The sequence below is a fragment of the Dreissena polymorpha genome, chromosome 15 (assembly GCF_020536995.1).
Source record: "Dreissena polymorpha isolate Duluth1 chromosome 15, UMN_Dpol_1.0, whole genome shotgun sequence".
In the NCBI taxonomy this organism is placed as follows: Eukaryota; Metazoa; Mollusca; class Bivalvia; order Myida; family Dreissenidae; genus Dreissena; species Dreissena polymorpha.
In genome coordinates, this window is record NC_068369.1 from 51,332,200 (window position 1) to 51,355,223 (window position 23,024).

At 38.4% G+C, this 23,024-nt stretch overlaps 1 protein-coding gene across 1 annotated transcript in view; it reads right to left on the reverse strand.

The window, feature by feature from the left end:
• LOC127859748 (DNA topoisomerase 2-binding protein 1-like) overlaps nucleotides 1-23,024 on the reverse strand; it is a 266,921-nt gene that overhangs the window by 149,195 nt on the left and 94,702 nt on the right. Inside the window, exons 20-24 of the mRNA XM_052397256.1 lie at nucleotides 22,647-22,800; nucleotides 21,763-21,838; nucleotides 16,271-16,407; nucleotides 11,855-11,948; nucleotides 8,019-8,125 (exon numbers count right to left, since the gene is read on the reverse strand). Coding sequence (XP_052253216.1) covers nucleotides 8,019-8,125; nucleotides 11,855-11,948; nucleotides 16,271-16,407; nucleotides 21,763-21,838; nucleotides 22,647-22,800 — 568 coding nt within the window. The remainder of the gene's footprint in view (nucleotides 1-8,018; nucleotides 8,126-11,854; nucleotides 11,949-16,270; nucleotides 16,408-21,762; nucleotides 21,839-22,646; nucleotides 22,801-23,024) is intronic.

Sequence of the window (23,024 nt, forward strand, 5' to 3'; positions counted from 1 at the left end):
ACAAGTGTGTATGTTATACTTTCTTCAAACAAAAATATTTACAATAAATTAGCGCCAGAGTTTATTACACTAGCTTAAAACCTCTGAGAAATGCGGAAGTAATTCACTCCGAAAACTCAAAAAAAAGTAATTTATGTGGCAGACAAAGCAACAATATACCCCCTTCAAACTTCTTTACTGTGTTATAAAAAGATGGCAGCTAGAGTTATGGCTCTTGGGCAGCGCACATTGCCCCATAGAGACCTACCGTTATTACTCTTACTTTTCGGACAATCTCTAAGTTTTCGGACAGCCCCATTTTTAGCCAAAATAATTATTTTCCGTGACTCTTAATTTTCGGCATTGCACGTTTTTTTTCTATCATTAATGACTAAATTTTTGGACAGTATAATTTACAGCGCTACTTTACCAGATTTCGGCACTGTATTCGCTTTCAAACATCGATCACGGATTTTTACAAACGGATAAAGGTCATAAAACCTGAGAGACGCATGCCTGAGGGCAATGGACTGGCTAGATTGAACTTTACCCGTACGCAGTTGTTTACCACTATTGACAAAGGGGGGTACTAAGAAAATATAGGATAAAAAGGATTGTTAGGTGTTGCGTTAGGTGTTAGGTGTTGCGCTCTTAGCAACGATAAAATTATACGCTTTTCCATTCTATTTTACGTACCAGTAAAGTGCAATTGCCCCCAATGGACCATAACATTTGCGTAATAGGGCAAATAACCATGTATACCGGTAGAAAAAAAATCGTTTCACCCAACAGCATTTTAAATGATATCCTCCTATAAAGGAAGCAGTATGGTTTATGTTTTTACTTTTTTGTTCTGTATAATTTCAGGTAAGAGTTAGCAAAGCTGTGAAGCTGTATTTATTTCAAAGAAGAACCACTATTGTGCATTGATTTATTGATATTACTTCAATATAATTAAAATTTTCGGACATATAATTTTTTGTCTCTTACTTTTCGGACACAGGTAATTTTGAATATTTTCCGTATCTAAATTTTCGGTGTCCGAAATCTTAAAAGTTTATTTCGGCACCTACTATAAAGTTTAACAATTCATAAAATATTGCATTCATTATTTAACGGAGATGACTTCAAAAAACATTTAAGCTTTGCTGTGGGCTAAATGCATTTTCACAACATGTCATCCCAGATTAGCCAGTGCAGTCCACACAAGGGAGGATACTTTCCGGTATTATGGAATTTTACGTCTTCTCAGTGAAAATCCAGTAATGGCGGAAAATGTTGTCCCTCATTGCAAACTGGCACAGGCTAATCTGGGAGGACACTTGAAGCACATGCATTAAGCCCACTTTTATGAGAGCGAGGCTCAATTACTGCATACCTGTGGGACAGGTATCTTGTGTGGCTCCATCAGGACATGGGTGGCATCCACTCGCGCAGGGAACGGTGGCCTGTAACAAGCAACCCGGACTGGTGTACATAATGCTATTAAAAGTAATCTTTACTTAACAAGACTTTTTCACAGATTTTTATTATTTTTAAAAATATTTTATTGTTCTACTAACAGAAATGACATAATAAGGAATAATTTTAACAGTAATAATAACAAGGAACACACATACAATAAGTCTAATCTAGGGATCGAATGAGGGAATTCTGGAAGCAAAAGAGAACACGCTACCACTACAACAAACAAACTGAAGACATTTTTTGTGTACTTTAAAACAGAGCTAGGTAATACACTTTTTTGCTACATTACATTTTGCAATTGCTTTATAATTATTATTTTTATTTCGATTGATGAATACCAATAAAGGAATATATATTTTTTAACAATTTTATTAATCAGGTGTGTAATTTTGCTTGTTTGAATATCATGCATAGTTTCTGCTTTGATTCCATGACATTTGTTTTTTAAATTGTCATTTTGCAAAACTGTGACAAAGTCCGTTTAAGCTGCACATAAGTTACAATTTACTTACAATTTACCTGTAACTATCTGTCAATAAATAACTGAGGTGAGAAATTGGAATGTTATTTTACATCGAAGCATAATGGATTAATTATGGTAGATTCATTTTTTCTTTAACATGAAGTTGTGTGGATTCATAAAATTTTCATGGATTTTTTTCTAATGTCTGATACTAGACATTGGACTTAAACATTTTGGACATTTGCTTTCCAACCCATGGAAATTAGTGTCCGACAAATAATATTGGTGTCACAGTAATGCACGTCATAATTCCAAAAAGACCCATATACACATCCAACTGCCAAACTTTTCGTTATTGACCAAATAGAAAAAACATACACAAACAAGAGATGTGTTTGTCAGAAACACAATGCTCCCTAATGCGCCGCTTTTATTTTATTTTTTGACCTTTGACCTTGAAGGATAAAATTGACCTTGACCTTTCACCACTCAAAATGTGCAACTCCATGAGATACACATGCATGCCAAATATCAAGTTGCTATCATCAATATTGCAAAAGTAATGACCAAGGTTAAAGTTTTGAGACACACACAATGAATGAATGACTGACACAGTGACAAACAGACAGGCCAAAAACAATATACCCATGATCTTTCGATCCGGGGGCATAAAAATCTTTTTTCAAGGTGTTCATGTCAAATGTTCCACTGATGGTTTATGTCCCTTTTTTTTACCAGATCAAATTTATCTTCTGCTTTTTTTTTTCTAAATCTCCTCTTTTGACCAGATCAGAGTAAATCAAATATCAGCCTTGTTTTGGGAAATCTGGGCTTAATGCATGTGATTTAAATGTTGTCCTAGACAAGGTTCCCAGCTTTTTGTATGAAAAAAATTCCCTGACTTTTCCCTGATGAAAAACTAGAGCTTTGTCACAGACATGATGTATACCCACACATGCTGCATTGACACAGACTATTTTGCATTCTGTCTTCACAAAACAAGAGAAGCTAATTTAGGATGATTTTTAAGAATTATTATGCCATTATCATTTATGGCCATTTTGACCTTCATACTCTTGAATTCTTTCGCATGACACACCATCAAATGACTGTGAACAAAATAAATGTACAGAGACATTTTAAAATCTCACAATGAATGACATAGTTATGTCCCGGACAAGATTTTTTATGGCCATTTTTATGTCCCCCACTATAGTAGTGGGGGACATATTGTTTTTGCCCTGTTTGTTGGTTGGTTTGTCTGTTGGTTGGTTGGTCTGCTGGTTGGTTTGCGCCAACTTTAACATTTTGCAATAACTTTTGCTATATTGAATATAGCAACTTAATATTTGGCATGCATGTGTATCTCATGGAACTACACATTTTGAGTGGTGAAAGGTCAAGGTAAGATGTCAAATATATGTGGCCAAAATCGCTCATTTTATGAATACTTTTGCAATATTGAAGATAGCAACTTCATATTTGGCATGCATGTGTATCTCATGGAGCTGCACATTTTGAGGGGTGAAAGGTCAAGGTCAAGGACATCCTTCAAGGTTAGAGGTCAAATATATGTGGCCCAAATCGCTTATTTTATGAATACTTTTGCAATATTGAAGATAGCAACTTGATATTTGGCATGTGTGTGTATCTCATGGAGCTGCACATTTTGAGTGGTGAAAGGTCAAGGTCAAGGTCATCCTTCTAGATCAAATATATGGGTCAAAATTGCTCATGTAATGTAACTTCTGCAATATTGAAGCTAGCAATTTTATATTTGACATGCATGTGTATCTCATGGAGCTGCACATTTTGAGAGGTGAAGGGTCAAGGTCATCCTTTAAGGTCAAACGTCATATATGGGGACATTGTGTTTCACAAACACATCTTGTTGAATTTGAACTCAAAACGTGACCTTGACCTTTGAGATATCAAAGTAATTCTTTCATGGGACACACCGTCCAATGATGGTGAACGAATGATTTTAAAACTTCACAATGAACAACATAGTTATGGCCCGGACAAGCTCATTTATGGCCATTTTTTACCTTTGAACTTAGTTTGACCTTGACCTTGGAGATATCGCCGTAATTCTTTCGCGCGACACACCGTCCAATGATGGTGAACAAATGTGCCAAATGATTTAAAAATCTCACAATGAACGATATAGTTATGGCCTGGACAAGCTCATTTATGGCCATTTTTGACCTTTGAACTTAGTGTGACCTTGACCTTGGAGATATCAATGTAGTTCTTTTGCGCGACACACCGTCCAATGATGGTGAACAAATGTGCCAAATTATTTTAAAATCTCACCATGAACGACATAGTTATTGCCTGGACAAGCTCATGTATGGCCACTTTGATCTTTGAACTCAAAGTGTGACCTTGACCTTGGAGATATCAACGTAATTCTTTCGTGCGACACAATGTCCAATGATGGTGAACAAATGTGCCATATGATTTTAAAATCTCACAATGAAAGACATAGTTACAGCCCGGACAAGCTCATTTATGACCTTTGAACTCAAAGTGTGACCTTTAACTTGGAGATATCGAAGTAATTCTTTCGTGCGACACACCGTCCAATGATGGTAAACAAATGTGCCAAATGATTTTAAAATTTCACAATGAACGACATAGTTATGGCCCGGACAAGCTCATTTATGGCCATTTTTGACCTTTGAACTTAAAGTGTGACCTTGACCTTTGAGATATTGACGTAATTCTTTCGCACGACACACCGTCCAATGATGGTGAACAAATTTGATTTTAAAACTTTACAATGAACAACATAGTTATGGCCCAGACAAGCTAATTTATGGCCATTTTTTACCCTTTGAACTTAAAGTGTGACCTTGACCTTGGAGATATCAACCTAATGTTTGCGCGACACACTGTACAATGATGGTGAACAAATGTGCCAAATGGTTTTAAAATCTCACAATAAACGACAAAGTTATGGCCCGGACAAGCATTTTACCTTTGAACTCAAAGTGTGACCTTGACCTTTGAGATATTGACATACTTTTTTCACGCGACACACCGTCCCATGATGGTGAACAAATGTACCAAGTCATTTTAAAATCTAACGATAAATGACATAGTTATGGTCCGGACAAACTTTCTGTTTAAAACGCACTAAGTGACCCCGTGACCTAGTTTTTGACACGGCATGACCCATATTAAAACATGACCTAGACATTATCTAGATACATCTTCTGACCAAGTTTGGTGAAGATCGGATGACATTTTCGGGACAGACAAACCAACAAAGTGACTCCTATATAGCACCCATTACCAGTAATGGGGGTATAATAAAAATTCCAGGATAATATTTCGACCTATTTCTTGTTTAGACACCCTCAATAAATAGCAGTTGCAGACAATAACATGTCTTATATTTATGTAATGTTATTGCAATGGCCTCCCATCTCCCAACACAGCCATCCTAGACAAAGAAGTAGGTATCTATTAACAGTACACTACGCTAAATGTATACTACAAAGCCACCATAGCCATGCAGAGGAATCGATTTGCTGTTATAAATGTATGGACTTTTGGACACAAGTCGGGAAAGTTTGACAGAACAAACTTCCCTGATTTTCCCTCATTTCAGGAACATTTCCCAAATTCCCTGACTTTTCCCTGACTGGAAAAAGGAAAAGTCTTTTTCCAGGTTTTCCCTGATTTCCAGGTTGGCTGGGAACCCTGCTAGATTAGCCTGCGCAGTCCAAACAGGCTAAAAATTGCCAATAATTTCAGCCTCAACTTTCTGCTATGAAGAGACTTCCTTTGTTTAAAAAAAAAAAAAACAATTAAAGCTGAAAGAATGGTCCCTGATTAGCCTGTGCAGACTGATCAGGCTAGTCTGGGACGACATTTTCAGCACATTCATTAAGCCCAGTTTTCTCACAGTAAGGCTCATACGGTACCTCATGTTCAGCACAGTGGCCCCTCCAGCCGTTAGTAGGCGGATGAAGTTGCTGACTTTTCCCTTCTCACAGATCAGAATCACACGCCACGTTGAGAATGCTCCAAACTGGGTCGATGAGACCTGATTAAGCAATAACAAACTGTAAACTCATTAACATTCGTTGTCATGAAATTTTATGTTTTTTTTTTTAAAAAGATATTTTTCGTGGACATGTAAATTTAGGGATTACCTGTCGTTGCTGGGACAACTTTATTCTCCACTCCCTGGCGGCTGCCGCGAGCAGACGAACGCTGTTGTCCATGTTCTTCACAAGAGCCAGGGTACCTTCCCCACCCCACTCAAAGAAATCCTCCTGAAACAGGGAGAGAAAAAAACTTTTACAATTGCTTGGTTTAAACACTATTTATTTGGTTCATTGAAAGTACATATAAGCAATACAATACAGACATACATATTATTTTCGAACAATATATTAGGCAGGTAGAATTGCATTATTGCTTAACATAAAGGCTGTAAAATACAATTGGACAGAATTGAGAAGGAAGCTCGAGGCTTATACTATGTCTCTCTTCTGTCAGTTAGAAGTGCTGCAATTGCTTTCACACTGGTAACAATCTTCAGTACCTTGGTTGTCCCGCCAAAGCGTAACAAGCCCAGAACCAAGTACGTGTCATGTGTATCTAATACTTTGTTTTAACAAAAAGAAACAACACATTATAACACAACAACATTGCTGAAATGACACACTGTGGGTGCATTTTGTCCTATTATGAGCCTGTAATGAATGAATTCCTTGGCTAAAACAAATGAATGGCATTTTATTTTACTTTTTTTCCGATTAAAATTTTAATCCACAGTTGCCTGTTATATTAAATCCCCATTAATTGCAAAGAATTGTTTTCAAGCTTCAAAAAGCTAGTTTCTCCACCTGACTACAAATTTTCAAAATTGAATTGCCTGTGCCAAAATCAACTCACCCCAGGCAAAGGGGCAACCACTCATTTCTATCTCTATGAACACAATAACCATACATGAAACAGAATCAGGGCTTTCTATTTTACCATAGCTCTAGTCAAGTAAAGGCTACAACCTCTCAGAAAATGTTTTCATATTCAATGAGTTTTCCCCCAAAAATGACATTTACAACTGGCTATTTCATACCCCTATCGGTTATACCATTGAAATTTATTTCAAAATTTGGTTTCCAAAGGCCATTTTGATCCCATCTTTGATGGCTAGTGCCCCCCCCCACACACAATTCTTATGTTACATTACTTGTCCACTTATCGAAATCTTCCTGAAAACAGGTACATAAATGAACCTGAATCAAAAATATTTGGGATATATTATAATAAGAATTCACTCTCTGCTCAGACTTTGGGTTTCATTCTTTGCTCCAATATGGGATTTCATTAATTTTCTGCTCAGACTTTGGGTTCCATTATATTGCTTGCTAAGACTTTGGGTTCCATTACATTCTGTGCTCAGAATTTGGATTCCATTACCGGTATAGGGTTCCATTACATTCTTTACTCAGACTTAGGGCTCCATTACATTCTTTTCTCAGAATTCGGATTCCATTACCGGTAAAGGGTTCCATTACATTCTTTACTAAGACTTAGTGCTCCATTACAGGTATATTCTTTATTCACTCTAGTTTGATTAGTTATGCGCATACTTTGGGTTCCAGTACATCCCCACTCCTACAAATATTCAGGAAAACAATTAATAAAGCCTTGAAACATAATCATTTTGGATATGAGAGGGTCTGTGGTCTAATGGTAGCCCAGCAATACCAAAACTCGACAGCCACAGGTTAGATACCACACTCAATCCTTGCCAACTAACTCCTCTGTCTCTGAGACAATTTTGTGTTTGTTGTTGGCCGTTAAGACTGTCAGATGAGCCTAGTTCTGGGAAAACTGGGCTTAAAGCACATTGGTAAAATGTCATCCCAGATTAGCCTGTGTAGTCTGCACAGGCTTATCAGGAACGGCACTTCCCACTTTAATTGGGTTTCCGTTTAGAAAAGACCTAGTTTAAATGAAAATTCCATAAAAGTGGAAAGTGCCATCCCTAAAAGCATCTACTGTTTGCACAGGCTAATCTGGGACAACACTTAATGCACATGCATTAAGCCCAGTTTTCCTAGAACGACGCTGATATATTTACCTTCACAAACTGCCCCTCCTCTCTGCATGCATTGAAGTATGATTTGTGAAGGATCCATTTCCCAGAGGCCAGACATGCTAAGAACTTCTCATTTCGCGTTATCTTATCTGAAAGAAATTATTTCATTTATTAATGTTGTTTATTAACCATTTAAACATGTACCTTTTCACTTATAATGCGCACTGTATAGTAATTTAATAAATAATGCTAGTTACTACTATATACTTGTCACAATTAAGAACGGTAAGTAACTCAGGAATAGAGATAACTAGATACACTTTCTGACCAAGTGTGGTGAAGAACGGATGAAAACTACTTAAATTAGAGAGCCGACACCATGCTGAATGTGTAAAACGTACTAAGTGACCCAGTGACCTAGTTTTTGACCTGGCATGACGCATATTCTAACTTGACCTAGACATCATCTAGATAAAACTTCTAACCAAGTTTGGTGAAGCTCTGAATGATTGAATTAGATTGAATTAGAGAGCGGACAACATGCTGAATGTTAAAAACGCACTAAGTGACCCTGTGACCTAGTTTTTGACCCGGCAAGGCCCATGTTCAAACTTGGTCTAGACATCATCTAGATACAACTTCTAACCAAATTTGGTGAAGATCGGATGAAAACTACTTGAATTAGAGAGCGGACACGGACCAACCGACCGACAGACAAGCTCACTCCTATATACCCCCCTAAACTTCTATTAGTGGGGATATAAAAACTGTCTTGCACATTGAAATTCTAGTATTGACATACTGAAGTGCAAACATCATATTGCTGATTTAAATTTTATGTTAATGGTGTGGCGTTTTTTTCCTTCCACATTCTTTTGTTTATTTCAGAAAAGTTTGAGAAAATTGACCTCCTAACTAGAACATACCAATAACAAGGTGTGTGCAGGTGATGTCAAACTGCTGTGAGTCTATTACTCCACCTCCTAACTAGAACATACCAATAACAAGGTGTGAGCAGGCAATATCAAACTGCTGGGAGTCTATCACTGGACCTCCAAACTAGAACATACCAATAACAAGGTGTGTGCAGGCGATATCAAACTGCTGTGAGTCTATCACTTTACCTCCTAACTAGAACATACCAATAACAAGGTGTGTGCAGGCGATGTCAAACTGCTGTGAGTCTATCACTCAACCTCCTAACTAGAACATACCAATAACAAGGTGTGTGCAGGTGATGTCAAACTGCTGTGAGTCTATCACTCAACCTTCTAACTAGAACATACAAATAACAAGGTGTGTGCAGACGATGTCAAACTGCTGAGAGTCTATCACTTGACCTCCTAACTAGAACATACCAATAACAAGGTGTGTGCAGGCGATGTCAAACTGCTGTGAGTCTATCACTCAACCTCCTAACTAGAACATACCAATAACAAGGTGTGTGCAGGCGATATCAAACTGCTGTGAGTCTATCACTTTACCTCCTAACTAGAACATACCAATAACAAGGTGTGAACGGGCGATGTCAAACTGCTGTGAGACTATCCCTCGACCTCCTAACTAGAACATACCAATAACAAGGTGTGAGCAGGCGATGTCAAACTGCTGTGAGTCTATCACTTGACCTCCTAACTAGAACATACCAATAACAAGGTGTGAACGGGCGATGTCAAACTGCTGTGAGACTATCCCTCGACCTCCTAACTAGAACATACCAATAACAAGGTGTGTGCAGGCGATGTCAAACTGCTGAGAGTCTATCACTTGACCTCCTAACTAGAACATACCAATAACAAGGTGTGTGCAGGCGATGTCAAACTGCTGTGAGATTATCACTCAACCTCCTAACTAGAACATACCAATAACAAGGTGTGTGCAGGCGATATCAAACTGCTGTGAGTCTATCACTTGACCTCCTAACTAGAACATACCAATAACAAGGTGTGAACGGGCGATGTCAAACTGCTGTAAGTCTATCCCTCGACCTCCTAACTAGAACATACCAATAACAGGGTGTGTGCAGGCGATGTCAAACTGCTGTGAGTCTATCACTTGACCTCCTAACTAGAACAAACCAATAACAAGGCGTGTGCAGGCAATGTCAAACTGTTGTGAGTCTATCACTTAACCTTCTAACTAGAACATACCAATAACAAGGTGTGTGCAGGCGATGTCAAACTGGTGTGAGTCTATCACTTGACCTTCTAATTAGAACATACCAATAACAAGGTGTGTGCAGGCGATGTCAAACTGGTGTGAGTCTATCACTTGACCTCCTAACTAGAACATACCAATAACAAGGTGTGTGCAGGCGATGTCAAACTGCTGTGAGTCTATCACTTGACCTCCTTACTAGAACATACCAATAACAAGGTGTGAACGGGCGATGTCAAACTGCTGTGAGTCTATAACTCAACCTCCTAACTAGAACATACCAATAACAAGGTGTGTGCAGGCGATATCAAACTGCTGTGAGTCTATCACTTTACCTCCTAACTAGAACATACCAATAACAAGGTGTGTGCAGGCGATGTCAAACTGCTGTGAGTCTATCACTCAACCTCCTAACTAGAACATACCAATAACAAGGTGTGTGCAGGTGATGTCAAACTGCTGTGAGTCTATCACTCAACCTTCTAACTAGAACATACAAATAACAAGGTGTGTGCAGACGATGTCAAACTGCTGAGAGTCTATCACTTGCCCTCCTAACTAGAACATACCAATAACAAGGTGTGTGCAGGCGATGTCAAACTGCTGTGAGTCTATCACTCAACCTCCTAACTAGAACATACCAATAACAAGGTGTGTGCAGGCGATATCAAACTGCTGTGAGTCTATCACTTGACCTCCTAACTAGAACATACCAATAACAAGGTGTGAACGGGCGATGTCAAACTGCTGTGAGACTATCCCTCGACCTCCTAACTAGAACATACCAATAACAAGGTGTGTGCAGGCGATGTCAAACTGCTGTGAGTCTATCACTTGACCTCCTAACTAGAACATACCAATAACAAGGTGTGAACGGGCGATGTCAAACTGCTGTGAGACTATCCCTCGACCTCCTAACTAGAACATACCAATAACAAGGTGTGTGCAGGCGATGTCAAACTGCTGAGAGTCTATCACTTGACCTCCTAACTAGAACATACCAATAACAAGGTGTGTGCAGGCGATGTCAAACTGCTGTGAGATTATCACTCAACCTCCTAACTAGAACATACCAATAACAAGGTGTGTGCAGGCGATATCAAACTGCTGTGAGTCTATCACTTGACCTCTTTACTAGAACATACCAATAACAAGGTGTGAACGGGCGATGTCAAACTGCTGTAAGTCTATCCCTCGACCTCCTAACTAGAACATACCAATAACAAGGTGTGTGCAGGCGATGTCAAACTGCTGTGAGTCTATCACTTGACCTCCTAACTAGAACAAACCAATAACAAGGCGTGTGCAGGCAATGTCAAACTGTTGTGAGTCTATCACTTAACCTTCTAACTAGAACATACCAATAACAAGGTGTGTGCAGGCGATGTCAAACTGGTGTGAGTCTATCACTTGACCTTCTAATTAGAACATACCAATAACAAGGTGTGTGCAGGCGATGTCAAACTGGTGTGAGTCTATCACTCAACCTTCTAACTAGAACATACCAATAACAAGATGTGTGCAGGCGATGTCAAACTGCTGTGAGTCAATCACTTTACCTCCTAACTAGAACATACCAATAACAAGGTGTGTGCAGGCGATGTCAAACTGCTGTGAGTCTATAACTCAACCTCCTAACTAGAACATACCAATAACAAGGTGTGTGCAAGCGATGTCAAACTGCTGTGCGTCTATCACTTGACCTCCTAACTAGAACATACCAATAACAAGGTGTGTGCAGGCGATGTCAAACTGCTGGGCGTCTATCACTCGACCTCCAAGCTGCTCTACAAGGGCACCGTATGTATCTCTCTCCTGAAAAAGAACAACAGAAAGTCATTTGAGCCTTGCTCTTGGAATACAGGGCTTAATGCTAGTGCGTAAAGTGTAGTCCCAGATCAAAGACAACACTTTTCCACTTTGATGGTGTTTCTCCTTTAAAGGATATGTCTTCTTCACGAAAATCCAATTAAGATGGAATGTTTTGTCCGTCATAAGCCTTAGCTGACTGCACAGGCTGATTAAGCTCAGCACTTTCTGCTTTCATGGTGTCTTTTGGTTAAAGGAAGTGTCTATATTAATTAAATTCAAAATCCAATCAAGATGGAAATGCCCTGATTAGCCTTAGCTGACTGCACAGGCTAATAAAAGGCGACACTTTACACACAAGCATTAAGCCCTGTTTCCCCCAGTCAGGCTCATTTGTTTAGCTTGCAAACAACCCTCATGGCTTACAGACTTATCTAATCTACACATATCATACGACTTCTTGTATGGTCTAAACTAGAGCTTTGTCACAGACGTGACGTATAACCCCACGTGCCGCATTGACACAGACTATTTTGCATGCTGTCTTAACAAAACAAGAGAATCTAATTTATGGTGATTTTTTTAAGAATTATTATGCCATTATCATTTATGGCCATTTTTGACCTTTGAACTCAAAGTGTGACCTTGACCTTGGAGATATCGACATAATTCTTTTGTGTGACACACCGTCAAATGATGGTGAACAAATGATTTTAAAATGTCACAAAAAAGATATAGCCCGGACAAGGTCATTTATGGCTATTTTTTACCTTTCAACTCAGGACACACCGTCCAATGATGATGAACAAATGAGCCAAATTATTTGAAAATCTCAAAATGAACGACATAGTTATGACCCTGACAAGCTCATTTAAGGCAATTTTTGACCTTTGAACTCAAAGTGTGACCTTGACCTTGGAGATGTCGACGTAATTCTTTTGCGCAACATACTGTGATGGTGAACAAATGTGCCAAATGATTTTAAAATCTCACAATAAATGACATAGTTATGGCCCTGACAAGCTCATGTTTTGCCTTTTTTTACCTTTGAACTCAAAGTGTGACCTTGACATTCATTGGAGATATTGACATAATTCTTTCGCGCGACACACCGTCCAATAATGGTGAACAAAAGTGCCAAATGATTTTAAAATCTCACAATAAATGACAAAGTTATGGACCAGACAAGCTCATTTAAGGCCATTTTTGACCTTTGAAGTCAAAGTGTGACCTTGACCTTTGAGATATTGACGTAATTCTATCGCGCAACACACTGTCCAATAATGGTGAACAAATGTGCAAAATGATTTTTTAATCTCACAATGAACAACATAGTTATTGCCCGGACAACAGACAGACCGACAAAGTGACTCCTATATAGCCCCCATTACCAATGGTAATGGGGGTATAATGAAGTCAAAATCAAAACAGCCAGTCAAATGCTGTAACATAAACAGCCAAGTTTGCAGTCAATGTTGCTGACATCAAGTCTAATGATGTAACATAAACAGCAAAGATGGCTATCAATGTTGCTGCTAGCAAGTCAAGTGCTGTAACATAAACAGCAAAGATGGCTGTCCATTTTGATGCTAGAAAGTCAAATGCTGTAACATAAACAACCAATATGGCAGTTAATTTTGCTGACAGCAAGTCTAATTCTGTAACATAAACCGCAAAGATTGCAGTCAATTTAGCTGCTAGCAAGTCAAGTGCTGTAATATAAACAGCAAAGATGGCAGTCAATTTGATGCTAGAAATTCAAATGCTGTAACATAAACAGCCAAAATGGCAGTTTATTTTGCTGACAGCAAGTCAAATGCTGTTACATAAACAGCCAAAATGGCAGTTTATTTTGCTGACAGCAAGTCAAATGCTGTAACATAAACAACCAATATGGCAGTTAATTTTGCTTACAGCATGTCAAATGCTGTAACATAAACCGCCAAGCTGGCAGATAATTTTGCTGCTATCAAGTCTAATACTGTAACATTAACTGCCAAGATGGCAGCCACTATTACCGTAGGTTTCCACGTATAGCGCGCAGTGTTTTACCTCCAAAATTCAAATTAAAAAGCTGGTGCGCGCTATACATTGATACAACACTATCCTGGCTGCTAAATTGGTAAAAAATATGTTGTATACCGGTAATCGTAAATAATCAAAATGGCCACCATGTTTTTTTTCCAGAAAACTACCACCCTGTAATCGTACAGACTGAGGGGCCATTGTCGAAACAAAAAGTCGCTACTGGTAGATATGAATGCGGTAGAAGAAGTTTTGGTCAAAAATAAATTTGTTTGAATAAATTTGCGGACATTTCTTTGTTTGTGTTTTTACACTTCTTTATTGATGAATTCCGATGGGGATTGTTGTCAACATTCCGGATAGCAGGCAAGGGTAGGTACAAACGAGGTCTTTTTTGCGGGTAACGGTAGGTGTGAAAGGGGGTCATTTTGCACTTCGTAATTGGCAGATGTTATTGAGTTATATGTGCCACGACTTGTTAAGAGGCTTATTGACATTTGAGAAACTAATTGACACTTGAGATCGTGAAGATATGCATGAGAACTTGAAGATATGCAATTGCATTTTGGGTTTATATATATTGAACGTTGAACAGTGGTGTACCTCAACAAGTGTATCCCTGTCTCCCATGCCACATTCAAATTAACCGGTAATGCCCATGCTTTCCCCGAGGAAAAATCACACGATGAACACTAATTCTTATTTTCTCATGTTTTCATGAAATGCACGTGGACTGTTAATCTTTTGCTAGAAAATTACAAAATTGTAAAAAAAGTATAGTGCTATGCAACCCATGCTCGTAATCATAATGACGCTTCCTATTTTGAATGCTTAATTAAGCTTTCCGATGCCCCGGATTATTGGATTGTGCAATAGAAAAATGGCGGCCATTTTCGGTCCGATTTGGTGGTTTTATTGTCTTTTAAATATTTTTTCTCCATTTTTGCATTAAAAAAACAGCCTGCGCCCTATACACGGGAGCGCGCTATACGTGGAAACCTACGGTACTGTATGTCCACTTTAGTGCAGCAATTTATTTCCTCTATATTAAGTATCAGAAAACAGCACTTTCCAAATGGGGAAAAACACTGAAAGTCCTAATTGCAGTCCCAAAACAAGAGCTGTGTTTGTGAAACACAATGCCCAATACTGTGCGTTGAAGCCGCACGGCAGCTATTTTAGAAACAAGGTTATATTCTGAATGTAAAGGTCACAATGACCTTGAACTTTGATCTAGTGACCTCAAACTATGTTTGATTGAAGATCTCAATGAGATGCATGCACATGTGAACTTTAAAGAACATAGACCAAAAAGTTTTCATTTTATGAGCAAGGTTAAAGTTTTGGGACAGACACACACATACAATGACAGACAGACAGACAGGCCAAAAACAATATACCCCATGATCAATCGATCTGGGGGCTTAAAAATCCAACAAAGGTTTAATTTATATTTAATTTTCTTTGATATATATAATGCAACATTTAGTTCATTTCCCTGTGCATCTCTATGGCTTAAACCTAAGTAAATATAATATTGACAGCTTGAAAACACTTTATTATCAATTGTGATAATTCATGGCGTGAAATTAACCAATTTCAGGTTTTTGCCCGTAATTTTCCCCAATTGGGCTGGAACCCATACTTTTCACAATTAGGCATAAATAATCGCTGTTATGCTATCAATGCTCATGGCTACCTTTATCGCAGATATTAGGCATGTCCATCTGAGAGATGTACAAAAACGAAGAAGATGCAATCAAAGTAGTGTTATATAATATAACCCAAAATGACTTCGTATCACAATCACGTTTTTTGTAAGCATTTCAATCTTCCATAATATTATGAGAATGGCCATATTACAATAAGCATAAACGCTAATATGAATATGCATATAATTTAATAAGTGGTGTTTATCGGTTAGAAGTTTTTGGGCAAATGCCTATGTGAAGATGCAATAAAAAGAGGATATTTGATGGAGTCAGTGGAATATCAATTTTAATTCCCAAGTGACCATAGATAATTTATTTCTATGATCACCAATAAATTACAATCAATATTCCAAGGAATCCCACAAATTTTATTGTTATTTTATGCTTTTTTTTACCGTGAATCATTTCGTAAAAAAATTGATGTCATTTCACAGTAAAACAGTGAAAAAAATCGATAATTTTCACTGTTTGAAACAGTGAATTATCAGTTTTAATTTACTTATATTTCTCTATAAACCAGCCGAAAGCATAAAATAAAGTGCAGTCATTCCCACAGAAGTAATCAATGTTTGGAAATTCCTTCCAACTTACAGCAGCCTCAATCCCCGACATGATAAATACAGGTGGTGGCCTCTTGAAGGTTACTTCTTCCTCATCATCATCGTTGTCATCATCAAGTACAATAGGCTTTGGTGGGGTCACTTTTGGGGCTTTACCCACCGGAAACGCTAATGTAGAAAAAACAAGAATATCAGTGAAACTGATGGATGCTTCCTGATGATGCGCTTTGTCAATCTACGTGTTAGTAACCACCTAAAAAATCAATTATTAGCCTCAGTGACCTTGACCTCAAACCTCATCAAAAGGTAGAGGTCCATGCAAGGTGTCTACATGCCAAATATGTAAGAGATCGGTAAAATATTGAAGGCACTATGAGAAACTGTAACAAAATTGTTACGAAAAAATATATTATTAGCCTTGGTGACCTTGAGCTTGACCCCAGTGGCCTCAAACCTCATCAAAAGGTAGAGGTCCATGAAAGGTACCTACATGCCAAATATAAAAGAGATCGGAAAAATATTGAAGGTGCTATGAGAAACTGTAACAGAATTGTTACAGAAAAATCTATTATAAGCCTTAATGACCTTGACCCCAGTGACCTCAAACCTCATCAAAAAGTAGAGGTCCAAGCAACGTACCTACATGCCAAATATGTAAGAGATCGAACAAATATTGAATGAGCTATAAGAAACTGTAACAAAAGTGTGATGGAAGGAAGAAAGTAAGTACGGAACTTCAAACTGGCAACTATATATGGATAAGGATAAGAAAGAAAACTAGTATATATATAAGCTAGGCAACAGGATTAACCCTTTACCATAAAAGTACACACTTAAGATGTATTTGTATTCCCTTAGAAAATCAAAGTAAATTTACATATTTTCTTACTAAATTAAAGTTTTAAAGGCTGCATTTCCAACTCTAAGATACCGATGAGCAGCAAACAGAATAAAACCTGAACAGACTGCGAGTTATACGTAGGCTGTTCTGGTTTTATGCTGGTTGCATACACCCATTTTAACTATGCTTCTTAGAGGGAAAGGGTAAAGTAGATGCATTCTGAAATCCTGGGAAAACTACTCACTAAATGTGCAGACTGAGAGTCAGTTAATTAATAAAGTGACTGCAGACTGGGAGTCAGTTAATTGATAAAGTGACTGCAGACTGGGAGTCAGTTAATTGATAAAGTGACTGCAGACTGGGAGTCAGTTAATTGATAAAGTGACTGCAGACTGGGAGTCAGTTAATTGATAAAGTGACTGCAGACTGGGAGTCAGTTAATTGATAAAGAGACTGCAGACTGGGAGTCAGTTTATTGATAAAGAGACTGCAGACTGGGAGTCAGTTAATTGATAAAGAGACTGCAGACTGGGAGTCAGTTTATTGATAAAGTGACTGCAGACTGGGAGTCAGTTTATTGATAAAGTGACTGCAGACTGGGAGTCAGTTAATTGATAAAGAGACTCACTCTGGGAAAACCGGGGTTACTGCGCAGTCCACACATGCTTATCAGGCACAAAACACTTAGACCTGATTTCAGTTTATAAGACACTTCATACTAACAAAATATTCCATGAAAACGCAAAGTTTCGTTCCTGATTAACCTGTGCAGACAGCACGGACTAATCTGGAATGCTACCTTACTCACATGCATGATATTATATTTTCAGATATCGGATATTTTCAAAAAGGTCTGCTCATACATTGCTAAAAAGACAATTTACCAAACATTTATCACCGAATGCTGAAAACAAGAGCTGACGTGTTTGTGAAACACAATGCCCCTTACTGTGCCGCTTTGAAGCCATATAATTGACCTTTGACCTTGAAAGATGACTTTGACGTTGACCTTTCACCATTCAAAATGTGCAGCTCCATGTGATACACATGCATGCCAAATATCAAGTGCTATCTTCAATATTGCAAAAGTTATGACCAAGGTGAAAGTTTTGGGGCAGACACACACATACAATGAAAGACAGACACATAAAATGACAGACAGACACATACAATGACAGACAGACAGGCAAAAAACAATATAACTCCGATCAAAATAATGTTGTACATAAAGTTCCTTTACTAGAGCTTGTCATAATATTTACAAATAATCAACAACGCTGCATGTTTTAATACCTAGCAAAGTTGTAAAAAGAAACATACATGCAAACATTTCAAGTGTCCACTATAACCTTGACATTGAAGCGAGCGAATCGGTTGTAATAGGCAATACATAATGTTAGTATGATAATAAATTGCTTTAATTTATTTGGAAATGCCATCATTTACGTCAGACCGACTAACGAATATGTAACGGAGAGAAAACGGACAAAATATGCAGATTTTGGTTATCCGGTGATAAAATTTACCTGGTCTGCCGCTCAAGACGCTCGAAATCAGTGTGTGAAGCGTTGGAAACACACAATGACCGCACAAGAACCGATGGTGTAATGGAAAAACACGTACATTTAACGGATATGTACTGGATAATTATCGGTCAGCTTATGGATATTACCGTGCGAGTAACGGACTTCTACCGGATAAAACGGCAGTGTAGCGCATTAGTACCGGACAAAACTTTCTTCCAACGTAAGAGAAATGGAAAAGTACCGAACACCAACGTACAAAAAACTGTCATTTTATGTCATGCTTTATTTATAATATTTTTAAGTATCATAATTGTTTTTTCCTTTTTTTAAATGCATATGCTTGTTTGTTTCTTTATCATGAATGTTTATGAACACTTACGCAAAAAATAAAATAAATAAATCTTGGCCGGTCGAACACTTTTATATTTTCTTTCTGATGAAAGAGTAGGGTACACCCTCAGTATCATGTGGCAAAGCATCAGGTTCTGGCAGGTCAAGGTCTCCGTTCTCAGCTGCTGCCTTCAGGTCTGACTCGTTCCACAACTGTGCATCAGATGCAGCACCACGGCCTCCAATAGCAGCCCAGACGAACTTGTAGTCAGAAGCCACCAGAGCTAGCAGGACAACGGAGAAGTACTTCTTGTAGTTATAATACGTAGACCCGGATCTTGGTGGACATTTGCAGGCAATATGTTTGCCATCAATAGCACCAAGCGTATGGGGGAAATTCCGGCTGTCCCTGAATCCGTCAGCTATTCGCGTCCAATCGGCAGCTGTTGTTGGCAACGGCATCACCTCGTAAGCATACTCATCTACGACTGCTCTACACACCTGACGTGTATACGATAACAGTATGAAAGGCTAGCGTGGATTATAGGTGTATGACACAGTAGATAATCCATGACCTTTAGCGAGTGGATGATTAGGTAAAAATATACTACTTGATAAACGGTGCATATAACTGTGTGCATTTCAAAATATGCGCACAAGACAGTACTAATGGTGTTATACAATTTAGGAGTAGAATGCGCACTAATCTATTTGCCTTTTATCCTATACCAATAACTAAACACAATGCAATTAATATAAAATGATGATAGAAGTAGACATTAAAGTATATAAATATATTAAAATGACTAACAGAAGCCTTTTAAAATTAATTTTAGCACTATAGTAAATTAAGCGGTACTTACTTCTGGCACAAGAAGAGAAATAGTGTTGTGGGGTACCCTCCAGTCAAAACGCATATCACGGTACTTTGAACCAGACACAAGATGCCGCAGCGAAATTGTTAGCTTCATCCCTGGTTAAATTGGAAGTCTGTAGTTGTTGCGCTGTTTGGTTATCCTTAGGCCCACTCGTGCGAGAATCTCATCGAACATCTCGGGTGGCATTTACATGAAGTTGATGAATGCACGTTGGTCCTCTCGTCGTACCGTAGTTTGACCATAAGTTGGTCATACAGACCGAACTGACGCCTCCGCTCGGAACCCAGCCAAGACCTGATCCACCATCTGCGCTGCCTCCGTCTCATTGCTCTCTTTTGAGCAAGACGATGCATGGCCAGATTAGCATTCAAAAGGCCAATCTGGGCCTGTAGGAGGGCGGCTTGACACTCTGATTGAATGTGAGCACGAAATTCCATTGCACATGTCCTTCTCACAAGGCGTACCAAAATGAAATGATACTTCAACCCACAGGTTAATTACGGTTAAATGTAAGTCAACAGTTTTGTTCCGCCACACTTCTCGCAATTTTGTATACGTTAGCTGTCCGTTATTACCTGTTGAACATGCGTTAGGACCAGGACAACCAGACATTAACGGACATAAACCAGATACATACAGGAGGTGTAACGCACGAGTTCCGAACAAACCCTAAACTAACGTATGAAGACCGCACATCAAACGGAGATCTCTGTCCGTTTTATCCGGTGGAAAATTTTGAACATGCTCAAAACTTCCCAACGGATGGAACGGATGTCACCGGACATTGCCGAACAAAGAGCGGATTCGCCGGACATGAAACGGACATTAAACGGATAAGAACAGACACGAACGGTTAAAATGATTTTATGCCCGTTTCTTGTCCGTTACCACGGTGTGACCGGGCCTTAACAAACACACAAACAAACACGCATGGGTTACACTATATGCACTTGAGCAATTTTAATGACATAACAAGGGGACTAGGCATAAAAAGGGGACTAACTTTAGGTAATTTTTAATATAGGATTATAATTTTGCATATGCCCTACTTCATATCAAAAGTAACAAAGCCTGCAATTTTAATGCTGCATGTTGACAAGTTTTTGTCATCAGACAGATGGACATCCATCATTATCCTGTTTACCCTTCTAAACTATCCATGATTATCCTGTTTGCCCTTCTAAACTATCAATGGTTATTCCGTTTACAAAAGTCTAAACTGTCCATGATTATCCTGTTTACCCTTCTAACTATCAATGGTTATCCCGTTTACAAAAGTCTAAACAATCCATGATTATCCTGTTTACCCTTCTAAACTATCAATGGTTATCCCATTAAGCCTTCTAAACTATCAATGGTTATCCCATTTACCCTTCTAAACTATCCATGTTTATACCGTTTACCCTTCTAAACTATCCATGATTATCCTGTTTACCCTTCTCAAACATCCATTATTATCATGTTTACCCTTCTAAACAATCCGTCATTATATTGTTTACCCTTCTAAACTATCCATGGTTATCCCATTTACCCTTATAATCCATGATTATCCTGTTTAGCATTCTTAACTATCCATGATTATCATGTTTACCCTTCTAAAATATCCATTATTATCCTGTTTACCCTTCTAAACTATCCATCATTATACCGCTTACCCTTCTAAACTATCTATTGTTATCCCATTTACCCTTATAAACTATCCATGATTATCCTGTTTACCCTTTTAAACTATCCATGTTTATCCTGTTTTACCCTTCTAAGCTATCCATGGTTATCCCGTTTACAAAAGCCTTAACTATCCATTATTATCTGTTTTAAATCTATCGATTGTTATCTGTTTATCCTTCTAAACTATCCCTGGTTATCCATTTACCTTTCTAAACTTTCCCTGGTTATCCTGTTTACCCTTTTCTACTTTATTGTGGGAGGTATCATTCTACATGCCTACCAATTGAGGGCGGATCCGGTGTTGGTGTTTTCCCTGTTGTGGATTTGGGCTGCTTAGGAGTTTGGGCTTCTTCGGCCTGAAAATGACAGCATTAAATGGGATTGAATACATTTATCAAGGATTTACAGTGTTTTCTCTCTCTTCATTTTGGGAATGGGGCCTGGGAGCTTGGGATTGATGAAATTGGGTAGTTCTGACTACAATTGGGACCTTGGTATTGTGTTGTTTTTTTTGCTAACAGATACTGAACAAGAGCAGGTGCCACGCTCGGCTACAGGTGCAGTTTTGAATATATAAAAGCTTGTCAGATGTTGTTTGTTTTTTTAGGTCACAGTAACCTAGACCTTTGACCTAGTGACCCAAAAATGGGTGTGGCATGTAGAACTCATCAAGGTGCATCTACATATTAAGTTTAACAGTTTTAGGCGGAAGCAATTTGATTTTAGAGCCAATGTTCAAAACCTTAACAAAATGTTTAGGTTTAGCACAACGCGGACGTCACGACGAGCTGGCTATGACAATACCTCGGATTTTCTCCGAAAAACGCCGAGCTAAAAATTGAGAATATTACAGTGTTTTTAATAATATGTTAACTTAGGTTAAACTGAAAAAGAATAGGTGAACATAGTAAAAATTGCATTTTGTTTTTTAAATATATTTTTCTTTTTGCAACCTTCTTTTGGGAATTTTAGGGAGGTATTTGGGAAGAATATATACTTTTAGCGATTGGGAATGGGATCAAATTTCAACCCAAATATGATAAAAAACAACACTGTCTTAAAAAATAGACTTTTTCTCATTTATCTAGTTAATAAATGAGTATTTATAACAGATGAACAGATTAATTTCCAGACCTTTCCCTACGAATCAACACCACAACTAACCTGCACATGTGCCTCGAACACAGGCAGTTTGGGTTCCTCATCATCGTCGTCTGTTTCCGAGAACTGCGCTGCCTGTTCGTGGAAATCATCTGGAACATCCTGTGTTGGGCTGTTTGCGCGGGCCAGTTGGTGGGCTAGCTTCTCTTGCTCCGACCTGAAAACCATGTGTAGTGGAATGATAAAAAATTAAATGCTCTCGTGTCCGTTTCCTGGGCCTAAATCCAGGGCCTACAACACTCCCACAGTGAAGATTGAACCTGTGACCTCCCGGTCACTAGGTGGACAAGATATCCATTCCACCACGGCCACCTCTCGAGCGTGATAATTTGAGCCTTGTTCTGGGAAAACTGGGCTTAATGCATGTGCTCACTTCATAAT